This window comes from Halichoerus grypus, chromosome 15 (assembly GCF_964656455.1).
Source record: "Halichoerus grypus chromosome 15, mHalGry1.hap1.1, whole genome shotgun sequence".
Taxonomy (NCBI): domain Eukaryota; kingdom Metazoa; phylum Chordata; class Mammalia; order Carnivora; family Phocidae; genus Halichoerus; species Halichoerus grypus.
The window spans coordinates 51,214,003-51,235,292 of record NC_135726.1 but is presented as its reverse complement, the minus strand read 5'-3'; the positions used below and the strand labels follow the sequence as shown (position 1 = coordinate 51,235,292).

The window sequence follows — 21,290 nt, the reverse complement described above, 5'->3', positions numbered from 1 at the left end:
ACAAATAAATAAATAAATAAATAAATAAATTCTTAAAAAAAGAAAAAGAACTCTACAAGGGAGACAGAAAGCTTATCATTCAAATTGAGGAAGGTGATATAAAGGAATTGACCAATCAGAGCCAGTCCCTGGGAGAGAGAAGGGTTGGGGGGGGGGTGTGTGGAGAAGAGCTTCTGCTGCTCAGGGAATGTCTCCTTTGAGGAACAGATGCTGGAGCTGAGGCCAGGATAATGTCGAAGGAGGGAGCCATGCAGGGACCTGGGGACAGGGCCTTTTAGGCAGAGAGAACAATTCCAAAGCCATGCCCAGTGCCACCCCCTTTCGGCCTCTAATCCCAGCTTCTGGGCCAGCAGAACCTTCCTCCCTGTCTCTACTCCAGAGCGAGGACCCCGAAGGAGAGCTCTGGGCCCGTGTCCAGCATTGGTGTCTCCCCAGGGTGCCCAGGATGGTGTTGTCACCTTGGAAGGCGTGAAGAGCAGGCAGGAGGGGGGGCCGATTCCGGGTGGGGATGAGGGTGGGGGCCGGGCTGTGGCCTTGTCCTTCCCAGCACAACCCCAGCTTGGCCTAAAAGGGCAGACAGATAAAGAGTCCTTCCCGCCCCTGGGCCCAGAGAGGGAGGGGTTTCCTGACAGGAAATTGACCTCCTCTAACCCCCCCCCCCCAAGTTCCAAGCTCTAAGCAGTTCTGACTGAAGTGTCCTCAGGGCAGGACAGTAGCCGCAGGGACAGAAGGACGGAGGCACTGACTACATACGGGGTGAGTGTGCTGGAGGAGGGGGCAGGACCCGCATGCCCGCAGCCCGGGGCCCCCCCTGGATCTGGGCTGGACCAGAGGTGGTGAGAACACATGCCCTGAAGCCAGGAGAGGCAGGAGGCAAAGAGAGAATGTGGGGTCTGACCTCAGGAGGGTGCCAGCGAGAGGGTAGGAGGAACTGGGAGCAGTAGGAGGGCGCAGGGAAGAATTTGGGGGCCCTGGGGATCCAGAGAAGCTTCGAAGAAGCAGGGAGAGTTTGGACCATCAAGGGAGATGAGACCCAAGCCATGGCTGGGTCTGATGCCCTCTGAGTTCAGGTGGGAAGACCGGCCAGAGAGGGATGGGTGCTTTGCTCCATCCCCAAGAGATGGGGGCTTGGAGATGGGAGAGAAGACAGGGCTGGGATGGAGAAGGAGCAGGAGATGGGGTTCAGAAGGAAGGTGTGCGTGTCACCAGGCTGGGCTGGTGACAGCATTGTTTGGGGGCAAGGTCTGGGTGGGGGTTGTGTGGTTGGGGTCCAGTGTGGACACAATGTGTGAGGGCTGTTCTCTGATACAGACTTGGGGACTTCTGCAAACGGGTCAAGCTGCCCGCGGAGGGTTTAGGGCTTTGGGGGAAAAGACTGGCAGCACGGAGGAGGAGGGGGGAGGGGAGGGGGAGGAGCCGGAGCCCAGAGAGGGAAGCTGGTGGCCAAGACATCCTGTGGGAGGTCGGGAGGCTGGGGGCTTGAGGGATGCCTCGGAAGTGAGTCAGGGGCCGGGCACTGGGAGGCAGATGAGGGGGCTGGAGGGGGCAGGATGTCGGAGCCAGTTTGCAGAGGCGGGTGTTGGAGCCAGGAAGGGGAAAGACGAGGGGGCCGCTTTTCAGAAGATGTTGCAGTGCGCTCTGAGGATGTTGGAAATGGTTTGGGGGTATGGGATCCAGTTTGGGGATGGATGTGGGAGCCAGTGGGGGAGTGGCAAGTCCAGTTTGGGTAATGTTGACTTCTGTTAGAGGGAAGTGGGAGCCCCCTGTTTTGCGGGGGAGGTGGGGTTTTGGGGGGATGATGGAGGCAGTTCCGGGGGACAGTGAAGCCATTTGGCGGATGAAGCACAGAGAAGCCTATTTGGAAAACGAAAGACAGAAATCGGCGTGTGGCTTGTGTGTGTGTGTGTGTGTGTGTGTATGTGTGTATGTGTGTATGGGGGGGTAGTATCGATTTCCCACAGCCGTGGGGGCTCCAGGCAAGGGTTGGCATGGTGACTGCCTCCCTGGGGGACAGCGGACCATGGAGACTGGAGAGAAGCTTGAGGGACAACAGCTGAGGTCTAGAGGCTGAAGTCAGGGAGGAAAGAAGGGGGTCACCACCACGAAAGGAGATGCCCTCGCTCACAGCCCAGCCAACTCAGGGCCCTTTGAGCATCCTTCCAGATGATCCATGCAACCCCCCGACGCCGACCCCTGACGCCTGCCCAATCCCGACCCTGTCCCTCACCTGCTCAGAACCCGTCCCAGTTCAAAACAACCTACGTGGCCAGCAGTAGGAGAACGTGTGAACGGCTGACAGCCGATCCAGGTTTGCCCCACAGCCCTACGGTGGAATAGTACGCAACAGTTAAGAGAAATCAGCTAGAGCCACAGAGCGAGGCGTGGCTACATCTCACTTGTATGTGAGCCAAAAAACAGCCATCGGACAGCAAGTTGCCGGATACGCATAGTATGATAGCATTTACAGAGAGCTTGAAACCACGTGAAACAATGCATTATTTCTGGCTGCAAGTCTGCGGAGGCATAGAGTAAAAAGTCGGCTTGGATGGGGGACACACATCCCGGATCTGCTTTCCTTGGGGGAGGGCTAGAGTACGCAGGGTCAGGAGGAGAGTCGGGGGGCTTCGGTGCATCTGTAAGGCTTGATTCTTAAAATAAATAAATAAATAAAGTCAACCTGAACCAAATAGAGCGAATGTTTGCATTAGATGCTGCTAGGATTGGAGGCACAGGGGGTGTTTGTTTTCTAATTTTTTCTGAATTTCTGAATGTTTGAACTATTTCATCATTTTAAAAAGCGCCCTTCCGTGGCTCCCCAGTGTCCTCGGGAAAAAGCCCAAGTCCCTCCTCATGGCCCTTTGAGGCCTTGCATGTCCTGCTCTTTACTGACCTCTCCAGCTTGACTCCTCCTCACCCCCAAGGAATGAGGTCCTTCCCTCCTTCCTTTGTTTCCTGTTTAGCACCCATTCATTTCCTGAGCGCCTGCCCTGGGAGCTGGGGACACAGCGGTGGCTGAGACAGCCTGACCCTGACCTCTCGGGGCTTCACAGTCCAGTGGGGGACACAGACTCATCCCCAGACAGTGACAACTCAGGGTAGGCAGGGCTGGGATGGGGGAAATCCCGACGGGGGCGACTTGACTCAGCCCGGGCATCAGGGAGGGCTTCCTGGAGGAGGGGGCTTTGGGGCTGAGTCCTAAAGCATGAATGGAGTGGGGAGAACAGGTTTCCCTGTAGAAGGATCAACACAAATGCTGGCACCCAGGAGCCTGGAGCAAGGAGGAGGAGAATGTGGGATAGCAATGGTGAGGAGCATAGCTGGCGCATGAGTGCAGCTGAATTTTGTCCCAAGGGCAATGGGGAGCCATGCAAGGTTAAGAGAAGGAGAGGGAGCTGGTTTGTGGTTTAACGAGGTCTTCAAAGGTGGGCTGGGGGGCAGGGGCAAGACAAGAGCCTGGAGACCAGGGAGGAAGTGGAGAAGCCAGAGGGGGCTTGGACTGGGGCAGGGGGCCATGGAGAGGGAGGAGATGAGGGACTTGGGAGATGGGATGAGCAGAACTTGGGAGATTTCAAGCCCCAAGAGGGCAAGAACTGGGTCTACCTTGGCCACCACTGTGTCCCCAGTGCCTTCACCGGGCAAATACCTAGTAAGGTTTTTTTTAGGGGGGGGCAGGGGGAGGGTAGTAAAATATATAAAACATAAAATTCACCACAGGAAGCACTTTAAAGCGTAGAATTCAGCCGCATCTGGTGCATTCACAGTGTTGTCAACCATCACCACTATGTACCTGCAGAACATTTTCATTTCCCAAAAGGAAACCCAGACCCATTAAGCAGTCACTCCCCAGCCCCCCTCTCCCAGCCCCTGGCCACCACTCATCTCCTTTCTGTCTCTATGGATTTGCCTGTTCTGGACATTTCCCAGGAAGGTTTTGCTCAAGGAATGAACAGCGTGGGGTAGAGGGGACAGGTGTGCTGGCGGGACAGGGGAGACGAGGCGGGTGCCTATGTGTGGGACTGGCTGTCTGGGTAGACGGTGGGGCCTGAGTCCCTATGCAGCTCTGCCCTTCATGGGCTGTGCCAGCTTGGCAAGGACCCTTCCCCTCTCTGAGCCTGTTTCCTCATGGAGTAGGAGGGCCCACAAAGATGATGAACCCTCCAGGCAGGAGTAAGGCAGGGAAAGGGTCTGAATGCCAATGCTCGGGGCGGGGCGGGGCGGGGGAAGAACTCCAGCCCCGGAATCAACAGGTCTGGGTCCGAACGCTGGCTTCGTCCCTGAATCACTGTGGGACCTTGGGCATCATCTGCAAAATGGGCATAATAACAGGACTAACCTCATGGGATTGGCGGGTGCTCAGACTGGGGCCTGGCAGGGGCATTGTCATCAGTCATCAACACCAGTACCGTCATCAATCCCATTAATCGTCCATTATGTTTTCCCCAGGTCCCCGCCTGTCAAAATGCCCATCCTGAAGAATCTAGGGGTGGCAGACTCCAAGGTGCCCAGGGCGGGGACCCTGCCCCTGAGGTCCTCTCGGAACCCCTTTGAGGAAGTTCCAGGATTGGAAGAAGAGGAGGTTGGGGAGCTGGGGACCCTGCCCAACGGAACATCTTGTCGCCGCCGGGCCACCCTGGAGAAGCTGGCTGGCCTGGCCCCCTTCCGGTTGGCCTGGCCCCCTGGCCGGCGGGCAGGCAGCCCAGGAGATGGGCAGCCCCGCTCTTTCCTGGGCCGCGTGCTGACACCGGGGATTCGCAGGAGCTCGGCAGATTTTGGCCTCCTGGCCAGGCTTCAGGGGACCCGAGCCCAGGGCGACGAGGAGGCGGCTGGGGAGGCTGCTCGGAGACTGGCCTTCCTGAGACTGGGACGCGGGCCCAAGCCCCGCCGGGCGTCACTGGCCGAGAGGGTGGTGCCCGCAGGCGAGGCGGCTCCTGAGCCCCCGCCCAAGGTCCCCGAGCCCCCAAAGGTGAAGGAGCCTCTGTCAGGTGAGTCGGGAGCCCCTCCCCACACCTGACCTCCACCTGTGATCCCACCTCCGTTCCCTTCTCCAACTTCTGTCTGCCCACCTCCATGTAGGACACCAGTCCGCCCCCCCTGCAGTCCTAATCTCCATCACCAAGCCCAGGCTCTAGCTCCCTCTCCACACCTACCCCCAATCCATCCCACTCTCCACGCACCACCGGCTTCAATCTCACCCCCATGTCCTGTGATAAGTGAATCACCAACTTTGGTCCCATCCCCTCCCAATCCCTTCCCTACCCCCAATTTCAACCCTCCTTCCCTCCCTCCCTTCAAATTTAACCTCCAACCCGTCTCCTTTCAAAGTCTCCACATCCAACCTTGACCTTCTGCCTCTCCCTAACCTCCATACCCCACCCCCTTCCCATCCCCAGCCCCAACCCTGGCCCCAGACCACAACGCCCACCTCAACCTCCTCCTTCACCCCTAATCTCTTCTCCTTTTCCATCCCATTCAGAACCCCAACCCTAACTCCATCCCAGTCCCAAACCCCCAGCTTCCACCTTTAACTTCATCCCTACCTCAACTCACGTCCAAGCTTCATCTCAAACTCACTGCCATGCCCAGCGCCTACCTTCCACCTGCATCTGCCAGCTATGTCCCCCACGGCCTATGTCCAGTTCCTGGGGCCCCCGTAGTCATCGAGTCCCACATACTAGGTGGCTTAAACTATTGAAGTCTATTCTCTCAGTTCGGGAGGCTGGAAGTCTGAAATCAAGGTGTCAGCAGGGCCACATATCCTCGGAAACTCAGAGTGGAATCCTTCCTCACCTCTCCCTGCACCTGATGCTTTGCCAGCCAACCTGGGAGTTTCCTGGCTCTCGGCCACCTCACTCCTGTTCCTTTGTCTCCACACGGCCTTCTCGCTGTGATATCACATCATCTTCCCTCTGTGACGTCACATCATCTTCCCTCTGTGTGTGTCTGTCTCTGTGTCCAAATCTCCCCTTTGTATCCGAACACCAGTCATACTGGATTGGAGCCCACCCTATGACCTCATTTTAACTTGATTACCTCTGTAAAGAACCCGTCTCCAGATAAGGTCCCCATTCTGAGCCACAGGGGGGTTAGGACTTTACACATCTTTTTTCTTGGTGGTGGTGGGGGGGCAATTCAACTCAAGACACCATTCTCAACCCCAAACTACCCCAAGCCCCAGTGTCTTCTTCAATGTCTTTTTGGTTTCCACCCCATATGTATTCCAACCCCATCAGCCATCTCCACCTTGGGACACACCCATGTGCTTATCCCCAAGTCATCCCTTTGTCCAAACACCATCTTTAACCATCACTGTGCCCAACGACGCCAGGATAACCACCCGCCCACCCACCGGGCCAGTGCTGTCCCACCTATAGCTGCAACTGGGTCCCCAATTTAGTCTCCCGCCCAACCCCCAACACCGGCCCATCTCAGCACCCACCTTCAACCCCAACCCCAAGCTAGCCTCCCCCTTCATTCTTAATCCCATCTCTACCCCCACCCGGAGTCCCCGTCCGAACCCCCCATTCCCAACCTCCACCCACGTTCCTGGCCCCAACTCATGTCCAGATTTCATCTTCAAACTCACATCCATCCCCACCTTCATTCACCCCCGTCCTCACTCCTAGCCGCCCCCCCCACACACACACCAAGGCATGCTGCCTCAGCACTGGGGACCTCAGGAGAGCCCTTTCTGTGTATCCTCTACATCCTGGCCAGAGGCTATTTCAGCCCCGGCTCCCTGGGGACTGGGAGGGCACTTCAAGGAGGTGAGGAGGGGGTGACTGGAGCCCCCGCCTTCTGGAAACGGATGGGCAGAAATAGCGCTGGCCAGGAAACAGTTTCTCTGCCAGGGAGGAAGTGGAGGGGGGTGGAGGTGTCGGGGTAACCCTGGGCCACCAGGACCCTCCCTTTGCCTTCACTCAGAGGCCTCCCAACCCCATGGAGCTGGCGCTCTGGGGAGTCTGAACTCAGAGTCTCAGATCACCCCCACAGCTATCCCACCCCCAGAAGACCCCGTCTCTGGTCTTGCTAACCTCTCCCCACCTCCAACCCTCCACTCTGCCCTCTGATCTACTCTGCCCTCCAAGCCTTCTCTCCACCCTCTCCCCCTACCTGGCTCAGACTCGCCTTCCCCCAGCCCTCCCATTGCCCAGATCCCTTTCTCTAGCTCTGATGCCCTTTTCCTGTCCTCGCCCCTCAAATATCCTGACCCCTTCCCATATCATAACCCACTTCCCAATGCCCCCTGCCCCTCTCCCTTCTGCCTCAACCCCTTACCCCCACTTCCCCTGATTTCTCCCCATCCTCCTCCCCCTCCCATCCTCTTCCTAGTCTCCTGATGATGCTCTGGTCCTTTAACCTAGTTCCCTTATCCAGACACCTATCCCATCGCCCACCCCCCTCTGCCCGTCCCTAACCCTCTCCTGTCCCCTCCCCCAGGTCCTGGCCCTCTCCCTCACCTCCTCAGCATCCCCTCTCTCCCCGCTCCTCCCCTTCTCCTACCCCTCTCGGGTCTTCCTGGCCCCCTTCTCCTCATCCTCCACCCCTGGGTACCCCTCTCCCTTCCTCCCCCGACCCCCTTCCCTCAACCCCTTCTCCTGGAACGTCCCCGACTCCTTTCTCGGCCCCCGTCCCCTCCCCTCCCCCTGCCCTCCCCCCACCCCCGCCCCCCGCCCGCCCGCTCGCTCTCCTCCCCCTGACCTCCCGCTCTGCCCCCACAGTGCTGGAGATCCTGAGCCTGATCCAGCAGCGCGAGCTCGCGCGAGCCGACGAGCACATCCTGGAGCTGGAGGCCGAGGAGCTGGCGTCGTCGGGGGGCGGCGCGCCCGGGCCGCCCGGGGCCGAGGGCGCGGGCGGGGGCCGCCGGGCGCGGGACGTGGCGCTGCTGTACGAGGCCCTGCAGCGCGAGCTGTGGGCGCTGGTGCGCGAGACGCTGGCGGGCCCCGGGCCGGGCGCGGGCGCCGTGGCGCAGCTGGGCCGGGTGCTGCTGCAGGAGGAGGCGGCCGACGGGCGCCGGGGGCCCGGGGCCGCCCGCAAGCTGCGCGCCCGCTGGGCCGAGGCGGTGGGGCGCGCGGCGCGGGAGCGCCTGGAGGCGGCGGCGCCCGGGGCGCCCGGGGGCCTGGCGGGGCAGCTGGAGGCGCTGCGGGCGCGGCTGCTGGAGGATATGGGCGGGGTGCGGGGCCGCCTGGCGCCCGCCTACCCCGCGGGCCTGGGCGCCTTCGGCGTCTACCTGCGCGGCTACCACGGCGCGTTGGCCGAGTGGCTCGGGGCCGCCGCCCGCCGGAGGCTGCCGCTGGCCGACCGCTACGCCCTCCTGCACTGGCACAACCAGGTGTACCCCAGGTGAGGCGGGGCCGGCTGCCCCCGGGTCGCCCAGAACCCCCCCCCAGCCCTGGCCTCTTCAGTTGCAACAGCTGGCTCTTCAATCCTAGAATCTTAAAGCCGTTGGCCCTCCCGGGCCTCGGAGCCGGTGACATTGACAATCCGAGCCTCTGAGCGCTGTCCACCGTGCCCGTGCTGGAACCTTAGCGACATCGGTCCTTCCGGTCCTCAGACCTCAGCACCTCCCAGTCTGAGAACCTTTGCCCCGTGGACCCTTCCAGTCCAAGGACCTCAGCATCATCCCCACTTCCGTCCTTAGACGTGTAGCAGGGCTAGAATCGTGGCACTGGTGATCTTTACAGATCTAGAACTTTCGCATGGTGGACACTTACACCCCTAGAACCTTAGCACCGTGGACCTTTCCGGTCCAAGAACCTCAGCACCATTCCACTCCTGCATCCTTAACCCATCGATCCTTCCAGTCTTCAGCACTGTGACATTTACAAGCCGAGCCTCTGAGCGCTAGCCACCCTTCCGCGCTAGAACCTTAGGGACATCAGTCCTTCCAGTTCTAACACCTCGGCACCCCCAGCCCAAGGGCCTCAGCGTTTCAACACTTCCACCCTTGGAATCATAGCACTGCTCACCCTTCCAGTACTAGAGTCTAAGCATTGTGGATCCTTCTTGTTCTAGAAGCCTTGCATTGTTATCTTTCCATTCTTAAAATCTTAGCACCATTGACGCTTCCAGGCCTAGAACCTTCCCATCATTGACACGTATACTGTTAGAATCCCAGTACTGTTCACCCTTCTGGTCCTAGAATTTAGCACCGTTGATCATTCTCATCCTAGAACCTTTGTACCATTGACCCTTCCAGTCCTAGTACCTTAACACCACTGACTCTTAAATACTAAAACCTTAGCACCAACATCCCTACAATCTTGGCATAGTTGACCCTCAGAATTCTAGAAATCCTAAACTGCTCTCTCTTTAGATCCTAGGGCATTAGCCCTGTTGATTCTTCCAATCTTAGAACTTGAGCACTGACACTTTCAATCCTAGAACCTTAGCACCAATGAGACTTCAAATCCTAAACCTTAGCTTCATTCCCTCTTTAGAGTCTAGAACTTTGATACTGTGGATCTTTCCAGCGTTAGGACTGTGACGCTCTTGGTCCCTTGAATTCTGTCACCTTAGCACTTAGAACCTCAGCACCACTGATGCTCCCAGTCCTAAAATCCTCACACTGTCGAGACTTTGGATCCTAAAACATACCCATTCTTGTGGCCAGGGGATGGAATATGATTAACCATGACTCGGTCACCTACGCACTCTGGGGAAAGGGAACTGGCCACACCCAAACCACATGTTGGCGAGCCAGTGGGGTGGGTGGTTCCTCAAACAAGATCATCCTGCTGTCACTAGAAGAATGGGAAAGCAACAGCTAGTGACATCGACTTCCTAGATCCCCTTTGGGAATATGTGTTAAGGACGCTCTCACACCACCTATGAGAGATGAGGCAGGACAGGGAGTCTGGAAAGCTTCCTGGAATGGCGGGGCAGGAATAGGAAGATGGTGCTTCTGGCTGAGAAGATGCCACGGGCAAAAGCTTGGGGTGCGTTTGGGTGGTGGTGGAGGGGGGATAGGGAGAGTGACGGTATCACCCAGGGCAGTGTGCAAGACTGTAGCATTGGGGAGTGAGAGCTAGACCCAGGAGGCCTCCAAGGCCAGGTGAGGTGGTAGGGACAAGGAGCGGAGGCGGGAGGAAGCTTCTGTCTGGTGAAGCTGATCATGGGAGAGATCTTGTGTGCCAGACCATCAAGCCTGGACTTGACCCCTGCAAGTCTTGCCCGGACACCATTCATCAGGGAGCTGACTCAGAGAGCTGGAGCCAGGGGAGCAACAATTCCAGAGACTTCCTTTGAGGGATGAGCAAAGCCAGCCCCTAGAGAGGAAGGGAGTGGCCCAGGGTCACAAACACCCTGGGTGTGGAGGGGTTCAGTTGCCCCAATCCCCCTCTCACAGACCTCCCTGTCTCTTGTCCCCCACTCACAGAGAGGTCCTAGGGCTGGTGGACCTGGTAGCCCTGGAGAATGGGGAGCTGGGGCCCCTTCTGTCTCCCGGCACCCTGCGGGGCTTGGAGGATGAATGTGTCACAGACGTTAAGGTACTGGGGGACTTGGGAGCAGAAGGGACTCTGCAGGGAGGGAGGGGTCGCACTGGGCTTGGGGGCCTCTCCTCTCCCCCTTTGGCTACTCCCATTTCCCTTTTCCCTTTGTGGACTTCTGAGTTCTGCCCCCAAGACACAGAAACGTAAACCCGTACCGATCACTTCTGCCTTAGGTTCAATGTTGTTACCCAAGCACCCAGCCAGGCGTAGAGAGCATCAGTAAAGGTTCGATACATTCCGATACTTCAAACCCAAATCGTAGAGCAAGAGTCAGTCACAGAAACTCAGCTCACGGTCCCAAAGCCTTGTGGAAGGAAGGCATCACAGCAAGCCCTGGACACAAGCAGGACAGACGGTCAGCATGGTTAATAACTGGCCAGGCATGGGCACCAGTCCGCAGGATGGTCCAGCCGCGAACACCCAGCCTGGCCCCAGGGCTGTTTCCCACCTGAATTCCAGTCCTGCCTCAGCCAGAGAAATCAGAATCTTTGTAACCTGAGAGCCTAGAATCTCAGACTCCAACATACCTAGATTCTCAGATTCATTGAAGGGAACATTGGACCAGAGAATCAGAGATGCATAAACCTTATGATCCCAGACCCTTGGAATTCTGGAATCACAGAATCTGACTCTCTTGAGCAAATTGTTTTGCAGAACCTGGGGAGCAGAGCCTTAGGACCATCGAATAATGAGAGAATAGACCCTCAAACTCTCTGGCTATCAGATGGAGGAAGCTTAAAACTCCAGACTCTTTTTTTTTTTTTTTTTTTTTTTTAAGATTTTTTTATTTATTTGACAGAGAGAGACACAGTGAGAGAGGGAACACAAGCAGGGGGAGTGGGAGAGGGAGAAGCAGGCTTCCCGCGGAGCAGGGAGCCCGATGCGGGGCTCGATCCCAGGACCCCGGGATCATGACCTGAGCCGAAGGCAGACGCTTAACGACTGAGCCACCCAGGCGCCCCGACTCTTTTTTTTTTTAAGATTTTATTTATTTGAGAGAGAGAGTGAGCAAGAGTGAGAGAGAGCACAAATGGGGGGTGGGGCCAGAGGGAGAAGCAGGCTCTCCGCTGAGCAGGGAGCCCTATGCAGGGCTCAATCCTGGGACTCTGGGATCATGACCTGAGCTGAAGGCAGACGCTTAACCGACTGAGCCCCCCAGTAGCCCCAAAACTACAGACTCTTAATATCAAGCTCCAAATCATAGACCTAGGGATGCAAAGTGCTGGGGAGGTTTTCTGGTCCAGCCTCCCTCCTCAGCATGACCTTTACAAGCTCAGGAGTAGAACCAAGACCTGCTTGGGGCTAAGCTGTAGGGACCATGGAGGGGGGGGGGAGGAGAAAAGGAGGGAGAGGGTCCCAGGCGCCCCTGACTCCTGTCTTTCCCCCCACCTTCCCACTCCAGGCTCAGACACGCGCAGCCCTGCTTCGGGTGCTGCAGGAGAATGAGGAGCACTGGGGGAGCACGGAGGAACGGCCCAGCAGCCTGGCGCAGGATGTGTGTGAGGTAGGGGGTGGGGAAGTGGAAGGAGAATCAGCAGGAAGAGTTCCCCGGGTGGGAAAGCAGGACCTCCCCCCTCCTTACCCCTTCTCCTCTCCAGCTGCTGGAAGAACATACAGAGCGAGCACCCCGCATCAGCCAGGAGTTTGGGGAGCGGATGGCCCACTGCTGCCTGGGGGGGCTAGCAGAATTCCTTCAGAGGTATGGAGGGCTGGGGGCAGGGGGACAGGGCTGGGGGGGGAGAGGCATCAGTACCCAGGATCCAACAGAGAGAGGAGAGATGAAAGGGAACCAAGTAAGGATGGGCAGAGGCTCATCAGTGAGGATCACAGGCTTTGCGGGGCTGAGTGCCCAGCAAGAGGCCCTCCTCCAGCGGTACTCCATCTGTCACGCACCCTCCCTCTCTCCTGTCACCAGCTTCCAGCAGCGGGTGGAGCGATTCCATGAGCATCCAGGAGTGCGGGAGCTGCTACCTGACACGTACATCAGCAGGACCATCTCCCTGGTCAATTGCGGGCCCCCGCTGAGGTGAGAGTGCCCAGTGTGTGTGCTGAGGGAGAGGGCCAGTGGCCGTGACAAGCTGAACTGGGGCGGGGATCCCAGAGCTGGCCCAGAGTGACAGGCACATGGGGCCTTAGAAGCATAAAACCCTAGGGAGTCCTGGAAAGGACCTTAGCATCACAGAGCCCTAGAATTACGGAGCGGAGTGATCAGAACATTGGAGTGTTCTAATTATAGGAACCTAGAAGCCAGACTCAAACATTCTAGGAATTACAGATTTTTTTTTTTGCCTTTTTATCTTACTCTCCTTTTTTTATTAACTTATTTTTCATGCATTTGAAAAATCGGGAATGCATTTACATGGTTCAAAATTCGAGATACAATAGGGCATACAGTGGAAAGCCGCCCTCCTACACGCTCCCTACCTTCCTTATTGCTAAAGTCTGCCGTATCTTTGCTGGGGCATTTGATATATTTACCCATAAATATGTGTAAATAAGTGTATGCATGCATATGCATACTTCATGCATATGCATATTTGTGCACGTTCATATGCATATTTCATATGCACATTCCATATATATACACAAGTAAATATATTTCACTGTGTGAATACATATTATTCCTTTTCCTTTAAAAAAAACCCCACAAATGGTAGACTATTGAACACACTTTTGTGCCTTTCCCCTTAACAGCTTGGAGACCTTCCTGTTAGCACGTGGAGTTCCCACATTTCCTTTTAGATCTGAACTGTTCCACTGTTTGGATATACCATCACGTATTTACTGTCCCCAGTGAATGGAGAGTCGGCTCCACCCTTTGGCAGAGAAAAACCTGGCACACCTGTCAATTCCCACAAACGTGGGGACTCTGAAGGTCACATGCCCGGAAGGGGGCTCGCTGGGATTTTGGGCAGAAAATGCCAAGTTGCCCTCAGACCACGTTAAGGTCCTTTCAGTGATGGAGGGTCATCATTAAGAGAAGTGGGAAAGGTAGGATTTTAGAATTAGAGATGTTTAGAATCACATTCCACAGAGCTTCCATATCCCCCTAGCCTCCCAGACACCCCCTGATATTGCTCAGCCCCCAGATTCTCCCCAGAGCCCCTGACTTCCTCCAGCTCCCCATCTGACCTGTCACCCCTGTGCTCACGAAATAGAGGCCATCTAAGGAGGAAGAGCGGTCCAGGCAGTTGAGCAGAATATTGGAGCTCCTTGACTTGTGGCTCCTCTGATCCCCACAGGGCTCTGGCAGAGCGCCTGGCCCGGGTGGGGCCCCCCGAAAGTGAGCCAGCCCGAGAAGCAGCTGCCAGCGCTCTGGACCGCGTGACCCGGCTCTGCCACCGAGTCCTGGCTGATCTGCTGTTTCAGGAGCTGCAGGTGAGTGAGGCAGGGGGCTGGCGGGGGGTGGAGTGTGCCAGGACAGGGGAGCACCCCGCCAACCTGCAGTTCCTTTCAGCCCATGACTCAGTGTTCAGGAAACCGGGGGGGGGGAGGGAGGTAGTAGGGGGTGATGGCCTGTCATTTGGGGGGGTAAAGGGGGGTGCAGGAAGGAAGAGAGGGGAGGATATGGTCAAGGGGAGGATGGAGAGCAACGAGCAGAAGGGGCCTTGGGGATTGGGTGGAGCCCCTCCCCACTGAGGCCCCCCAAATCCCTGCCCAGCCTCTCCTAGATCCCGGAGCCCTATTTACCTCCGGGCTCCTGTGCGTGCCAGAGGGGGCTGCAGTGGGGTCGGAGGTGGGTGAGAGTATGTGGGGAGGGCGGTGGGAGTACCTGGGAATGAGAGAGGTGTGTGTATGCCTGGTTGTAATGCAGGCTCAATCCACGTTGTACATCCCAGCTCACTCAGAGCAAGAGCCAAAGTCCTTGCTATGGTCCCCAAGTCCCCGGATGATGTTGAGCTGACCCTTCCCTCTCTGACCTCGCCTCCTCCTACCTGTCTCCTCACTTACTCTGTTCCCACCCTCCCAGCCCCCTTGCTGTTCCTTCACACGACAGAGTCCAGCACCTTTGCACTTGCTGATCCTTCTGTTTGGACCCCTCTTCCCCCCCAAGGAGCCACATCACTCGCCCTTTCCCCTCTTTCAAGCCTTGACATCTGAGTCTCACCTTCTCACTGAGACCTCCTCAGACCGCCCTATTCAAAATAGAAGCCCTGAGAGGATACTCCCTTCCTCACTCCCTGCTATGTTTTTCTCCAAGCACTTGCGGCCACCTGCACTCTGCTATGGCCTTTGCTTTTTTCCTTTTTTTTTTTCCCCTCCCCAATCCAACTCCTCCCACAGGAATGTTAGCTTCTCAAGGGCAGGGTTTGTTGGAATGTTTCTAAAATAACTTTTTATTATGGAAAATTTCAAACATACACAAAAGTAGGCAGAATGATAGAATGGCCCCCTGGTGGACCAGTTCCAGCAAGTTGTCAAGGCCTGGCCAGTCTTGTTTCACCTCCGCCCCCCCCCCCCGCCCCCGCCTGCCCCCAGATCCCCGACATCCTGTCATCATCCATCAACACTTCAGCCTGCATCTCCAAAAGCTAAGAAATCCTTTTTTAAATGAACATAACCACAGTGCCGTTTTCATACCTAACACAGGGAACAATACTTCCTTAGTATCAGCAAATATATATATAATATATAATAAATATATAGCAAATATCAGATAAGTATTCAGATTCCCCTGACCTGCTTACAACGATCAAATGCTTAGAGTTTTGTTTGTCTCATTCTGCGCTGTGTCCCCCAAGTGTTCTCCATGTGTCCCCAGCCACCCACCCATGGCTGAGCCATAGAAAGGGCTCACACAGTGTTTGTTGAATGACTACATGGATAGGTGTGTGTGCGGGAAAGTGAGTGAGTGGGGGGATTATGGGGGCGCTAGGAAAGGGGTACGGTCTTTGTTCCCGGCCTACCTGCGCTGCTTCCAAGTAGGGGGACCTGGGGCAAGTTACTTGTCCTCTTGGGGTTTCTGTTTGCTCATCTGGAAAATGGGCACAGGAATTCCAGGCTTCTGGTGGGGGTGGGGGGGCGGTGGCTGTGAGGGAGCAATGGGAACGTGGCTACAGAGTGCTTAGCTCCATCCAGGACCACGGGTCCTGGCTGATATCTTGCTAAAAATACAGGGTTTATAGCAACAGTGACATGCCCTGAGCCAGGCGCATGAGCTTTGGCTCATTTAATTCACACCTGCTTTTCAACAAAAGGCCCCATCTTGGGAGGTTTGGACAGCGGGGTAACTGTTGGAATGAGAGAGCAGGAAGTGGGTGCGGGGCAGAGTTGGGGTAGGACCTGCTTTAGACCCCATGGACGCCAACCCCGGATGTCCATTCCCCAGGGTCCACCCAGACCGCAGCGTCTCCCCCATGACCCCCAGAGCCATCTCAGGAACAGACCCACTGCCTGTCCCAGCTCTTGGATCACGTTCAAGTGCCTCCCTTCCCTCGCCCCACAGAAATCCTACTGCCCTGCCGCTGCTGTCTTGAAGTTATCAATAATTTTGAACAAGGGCCTTCCATTTTCATTTTGCTCTGGGCCCCACAAATTATACGGACGATCTTGCCAGCCACACCGACCTTCTTTCTGATCCTCTGACATGAAGACTCATCTGAAATGTGATCCGCCTTTACAGGCTGATGGAGCCACTCTCTCCCACACCCCTCACCTGGCTAACTATGACCATCCTCCGGCCCCACCTCTGGTGTCCCCTCCTCCAGGAAGCCCCCCTTGACTCTCTGTGCTGACTCAGGCACCTGCTCTGGGCTTCCTAACCCCCGGTGCCCTCATCCCAGCCCTGACCGCTCTGGGTCCATCTTTGGGGATGGTCTGTCTCCCTCCCTGGACTGTGCGCCCCAGGAGGGCACAGCACAGCACTGCGGGTCCCGCTCTCCTCTGTGGAATTGGTAAGTGGAGAAAGAGGGTGGAAGGGAGGAGACCTAAAACCATCCCCCATTCTGTCCCACGCAGCCCCACTTCAACAAGCTGATGCGCAGGAAGTGGTTGAACAGCCCGGAGGCCCTGGATGGCATCGTGGGCACGCTGGGCGCTCAGGCCCTGGCACTGCGCAGGATGCAGGATGAGCCCTACCAGGTGCGCGGGCTCGTCGGGGCTGGGGGGGAGGGATGGGCGTGAGAGTGGGGGAGCGGGAGCGCGCCGCAGGGGGGAGACCCCTCCACGGTGCGGAGCCGCTCTCTCAGGGTGAGATAGGCGGCGCTCTGCGCGGGGTCTGCGGGTTGGCAGAGGTGCGGGTACTGGGGGGTTGGGTGCGGCGGGCACAGGGTTGGGGCCTCTGGGCGGGGAGAACTCCGGAGAGTGGGGAGAGGGCTGGGACGCCGCAGCCTTTGGGGGCCGGCAGGGGGTGTCGTAGAGCCGATTAGGGGGCAGAGGAGGGTATCATCCGGCAGGACAGAGGTCACCCGTTGGGAGTCGCGAAGGCTGCTTGGGGGGGCTGGGGGCGACGAGGGGACGCGGCGCCCTGTGGGCAGGGCAGGGGTGCCCGTGGGGTGCCCGGGGTGCGCGCGGGCGGGTGGGGAGCGGGGAGGGCGTCACCGGCTGCTCACCAGCCCTCGCGTCTCCCCCGGTCCCCAGGCGCTGGTGGCCGAGCTGCACCGGCGGGCGCTGGTGGAGTACGTGCGGCCCCTGCTCCGAGGACGCCTGCGCTGCCGCTCGGCTCGGACCCGCAGCCGCGTGGCCGGGAGGCTCCGGGAGGACGCGGCGCAGCTGCAGCGGCTGTTCCGGCGGCTGGTCAGTGCGGCCCGGGGGCGGGGGCTCCGAAACCACGGGAAAACCTGGGCTGCCGGGAACCCCGGACCCGAGAGCCGGGGCGGAGGGCTTTCGAAGAAGGCCTTCGCCCGACTTTCAGTCCACAGTGACACTTTGCTCCTGGCCCTGCGCGCCTAAACATCGGCTTGCTCCCGGGGAGAGCTCGCCTCCGGGCGCAAACCCGCATCGTGTTCCCTGTGCCCCGTGGTGGGGATTCGATCAGCTCAGTCCTGCGAGGTGCTTAGGGCCCGACCCGGCCAGAGCTCCCACTCCCTAAAGCAGGAGGGGTTCGGAGCACGGAGAGAGGCTAAACGCAACAGAAACCCGAGAATCTTGGCGTTCCCAAATCCAAGAATGTAAAATGACCAACTCTTATTTGTACCCAGTTGTAATCAGCAGGACCGGAAGGGCTTCACTCATCCGCATTTCCAGGACTTTCTAGTCTGCAGTACTTGGAATCGCGGGGGGCGAGGGGTGCGTCATCTTACTGAGAACGCAGGGAGGCCTCTCGCACAAGTAATCCAGGTTCCTCTAAGGGTCACCTTTTGCAAACGAGGACTAGGTTTGGAGGGGTGTCCCCGAGCCCCAGATGGTCCGCAATACTGGGAGTAGATATATTTAGATTGCATTTTTCTTCACATTTCCAAAGCTTCCAGGTCCTCCCAAACCTCTGATCACCGCCTGTCCTCTGCCCGGCTTTACCGAGAGAACGAAGGCCAGGAGGGGTACGGTTTACGGGGAGGGGGACCTAGGGCCAGAGCATGAGCTTGGAGCCTTCCCCTGCAGGAGTCCCAGGCCTCGTGGCTGGATGCCGTGGTGCCCCATTTGGCGGAAGTCCTGCAGCTGGAAGACACGCCCAGCATCCAGGTGGAGGTGGGGGTGCTGGTGCGGGACTACCCCGACATCAGGTGAGAGCCCCCCCCCCCCCCCCTAGCGCCGGCCTGGCCCCTTGTTGCTGGTGCTGCTGCCGCCAGGTCGAGGACTCCGGGCCTTGGCATCCGTCCCGGCGTTTCCTGCTCTTGGGCGAGGGAGGGAGGCGGCGAGCGTGTCTGATGGCCGTTTCCTGCTGGAACCAGGGCATTATTAATACGATTTCCCTCCTTCTCCTGCCGCCGCCGCCGCCACCAGGGCTCGCAAACAAACAGGCAGTCACAGGAAGCCCAGGGCAGGGGGGGCGCGGGGCCGCCGGCGGCAGGAAGGGCCGGCCCAGCCGGGGAGCCGCGGGGGACACGGGGACACGCACGGGCACACGGGCGCACACGTACTGGGACAGTGGCAGGCGCCGCTCAGATCCTGGTGGATCGTTTCCTCTCTGTGGGACCCTCTCCGAGCCTCTCCCAGGGGGATAATAGCACTCTTCCCATAGGATTGTTGGGGGGAATTCTCCATCATCGGTCAACATCAGCATTACCCTCGTCATCCACCGGGACAGCAGGACCAAGACCAATTCTTGTTTATTGAGTCCTTATGTCAGACCTAAGAAAGCATGGTATCAGCCCACTCTATAAGTAAGACCTATAATAAAAGTTATTTTAGAAAATGATATGCAAGTGAAAGGCAGTGCTATTCTAAATGCTTAGCATCCTCTGAGGCAGGCAGGAATTAAGTAGGTTACCCCAAATGCTACAGCTAGCAAGTGGCCAAGCTGGGACTTGAACCCCGGGGCAGGCTGGCTCAAGCTGGTGCACCTGATCACCGCCCCTCCCCCAAATGCGATTGGAGGTGGCAGCCCTGCAGGGCTCTTGGGGCTCCCAGACATTCTGTATATTGGGAGAGACAAAACCCCACACCACCAGGGAGTGAGGCCCCAGCACGGTTTAGACTCCAGGGTTGAGGACTTGGGGTGGAGGGTGAGGATTCTGGACGTGATGCAGGATGGACAGTTCTGGCTCTGGGGTGTGGGGCTCTTTGTCCTTGGGAAGACACAAAGCCCTGTGGAGTCCTTGGTGGGGGTGGGAATCCCAGCCTTCCTCCTGGATTGGGGTTTCTGATTTGGAATCTGCACTTGAACATGAAGCTGTTTGAAAGCTCTCAAGTTTTGGAGTGGTTCCAAAGCCGACTTTGGAGCTTGTCTGAGCTGGAAGGCTCTTGAGCCACATTTTTGGATGAGCAAATTTTGGAGCTGTGGTGATTCCAAACTGGGGATGTGGGGAAGAGAAGATGCTGAGCTGCATTTGAAGGGGGTAGTGAAGGCCCCAGGGCTCTGTCTGAAACGAAAGTTCTGGAAATGACTGTTAGGTTCAGGCTCTTGAGTCGAAATGTGGTGATGGTCCTGGAGTTTTGGACCCACCATCTGTTGCAGAGATGCGGGTGAAGGGAAGGCTCGTTGTGTTGGATTTACGGGCAAGGGTTGGAAAATAGAGTTAGTTTTGAGACAGAGTTTCTGGTTGAGGGCCCCCTGCCCCAAGGTTAATTTTCCTTCTGGAGTGGAACTTTGGTTGAGCAGGATTCTGGGGATGGGGTGTGGGGGGGTGAAGCGAGTGTTCCAAGGGGATGGAGGTGTTCTCATGGATGGGCTCTGGGTTGAGAGCTTGAGTTAGTATATGGGCTCTGGAACTGCAGGGGTGGAGAAGCTTCCAGACCTGGCCTGGGGGGGAGGGGGGAGGTGAGGGTTCAGATGGGAATGTGGACGAACCCTTCTGGGCAGCATCTGAGTGATGGTAGGGGGCTGTTGGAGGTGCGAGTGAAGATGAAGTGAGGGTTGCTGCTGATTCTGGGGCTTAAGCAGGTGTGAGGGGACCAGAAGGAAGCCCAGAAGTGGTCTGAGCTGAGTTGGGGCTGAAGATTGAAGGTTAATTAGGAGCTAAGACCAGGGTGCATAGGAAGACTCCTGTGCTGGGTGTAGAGGTGAGGATTCTGGAGTCAGTTATGAGTGGAAGGATTTGGAAATGGTTGCTTAGCGAAGTTCTGCAGGGCATGCTGGTAGGAGGAGGGGCTGGGAGGAATAGAAATGGGGAGGGAATGGGGGCTGGGATGGGGGGAGGGCTGGGGGTGCTGCTGGTCCGGGGAAAGAACCTGGAAGGGGGCTTTAAAGGGGCTCCAGAGCTAAGGCAGGTTCTGGGACGGATGGGGGCCAGACGGGGTTCACGGGTGGGCTGGTGTGCGTCTGGCACGGAGAACCCCACGCACCTGTCCCTTCCTCTCTCCCCAGGCGGAAGCACGTGGCAGCCCTCCTCGACATCCGCGGCCTGCACAACACAGCCGCCCGCCAGGAGATCCTGGCCGTGGCCCGGGACCTGGAACTGTCTGAGGGGGGAGCCCTGTCAACCCCTCGGGACCGTGCCTTCTTCTCAGACATCTCCGTGCCCCGCCCACCTTTCTGCCTCGGCCTCCCTCTCTTCCTGGGCCGCCTTCCCCTCTCCCGGCTGTCCAGGCCTGGTTTGGCCTGTCTGCCCCGGCTTCGGCCTCTGTCGCCATCACGGCCCCCTACCCAACGCTGAGACTCTCCCAGCCCGCCACCTCAGTGCCCCCCATCTTTGCTGCTGACAAACCATCCTCCTGTACGGGCTCGCTCTTGACTCCCTGCCTGGGACCACAGACCTCCCCACCCCGGGGGGGATGGAAAGATCCTCAGAGGTCTTCTCGGCCACCCCTATACCCCCCAAATAGAAGAGAAACAGGCCGGAGGGAGCAAGGACTTTCCCAAGGCCATGAAGCTCATTCCCAGCACCAGCTCCCGGCCCAGTGTGCAGTGGGGGGCATTTTGGAAGGCTCTACTGAAGTATCCCAGGCCCCCCCTTTCCCCTCACCTCAAGGTCTGGCCCCAGTCCAATGTATTAAGGAATGTACGATACTTAGAATAAAGAGGTTTCTATTTAACACAAGGAAAGGCTGAGTCCCCAGTGTGTGGGGGAGGAAGGACCGGGGGCAGGGCCCAGGGCCAAAGGCTTCTCACACACCCGAGGCTGGGCTGGGGTCCAACTCCTGGGCAGGGCAGTGGAGGCTGAGAGAGGCCCCACAGGCCAGAAGCAGGCAAGGTCGTCCCATTTACCCCGAGGCCCCAGGCTGCGGGACTCCGGGGCAGGCCCTCGGCCACTCTTGGCCAGG

At 57.8% G+C, this 21,290-nt stretch overlaps 1 protein-coding gene across 3 annotated transcripts; it reads left to right on the top strand.

Annotated features, from left to right (window-relative positions):
* The first annotated feature begins 688 nt into the window (after positions 1 to 688).
* Positions 689 to 21,072, top strand: EXOC3L2 (exocyst complex component 3 like 2). Of its 3 annotated transcripts, XM_078062385.1 has the most exons (13): positions 689 to 756; positions 4,444 to 4,982; positions 7,719 to 8,340; positions 10,376 to 10,487; positions 11,893 to 11,994; positions 12,089 to 12,189; positions 12,406 to 12,516; positions 13,733 to 13,868; positions 16,449 to 16,571; positions 17,070 to 17,225; positions 18,030 to 18,151; positions 18,610 to 18,751; positions 20,395 to 20,533. In XM_078062385.1, exons 2-12 carry the CDS (start codon positions 4,460 to 4,462, stop codon positions 18,749 to 18,751), a joined length of 2,250 nt encoding a protein of 749 aa, XP_077918511.1. In that variant the 5' UTR covers positions 689 to 756; positions 4,444 to 4,459; the 3' UTR covers positions 20,395 to 20,533. The 3 variants fall into 3 exon arrangements, with proteins under 3 accessions (XP_077918511.1, XP_077918510.1, XP_077918512.1); XM_078062384.1 differs by lacking the exon at positions 18,610 to 18,751 and having other exon boundaries at positions 20,395 to 21,072; XM_078062386.1 differs by lacking the exons at positions 18,030 to 18,151; positions 18,610 to 18,751 and having other exon boundaries at positions 20,395 to 20,630.
* Positions 21,073 to 21,290: the final 218 nt, after the last annotated feature.

Coding starts and splice junctions, on each gene's coding strand:
- EXOC3L2 (XM_078062384.1), top strand. CDS start 4,460: ATGCCCATCCTGAAGAATCTAGGGGTGGCAGACTCCAAGGTGCCCAGG. Junction 10,488..11,892: donor AATGTGTCACAGACGTTAAG/GTACTGGGGGAC, acceptor TTCCCACTCCAG/GCTCAGACACGCGCAGCCCT. Junction 16,572..17,069: donor TGCAGGATGAGCCCTACCAG/GTGCGCGGGCTC, acceptor CCCGGTCCCCAG/GCGCTGGTGGCCGAGCTGCA.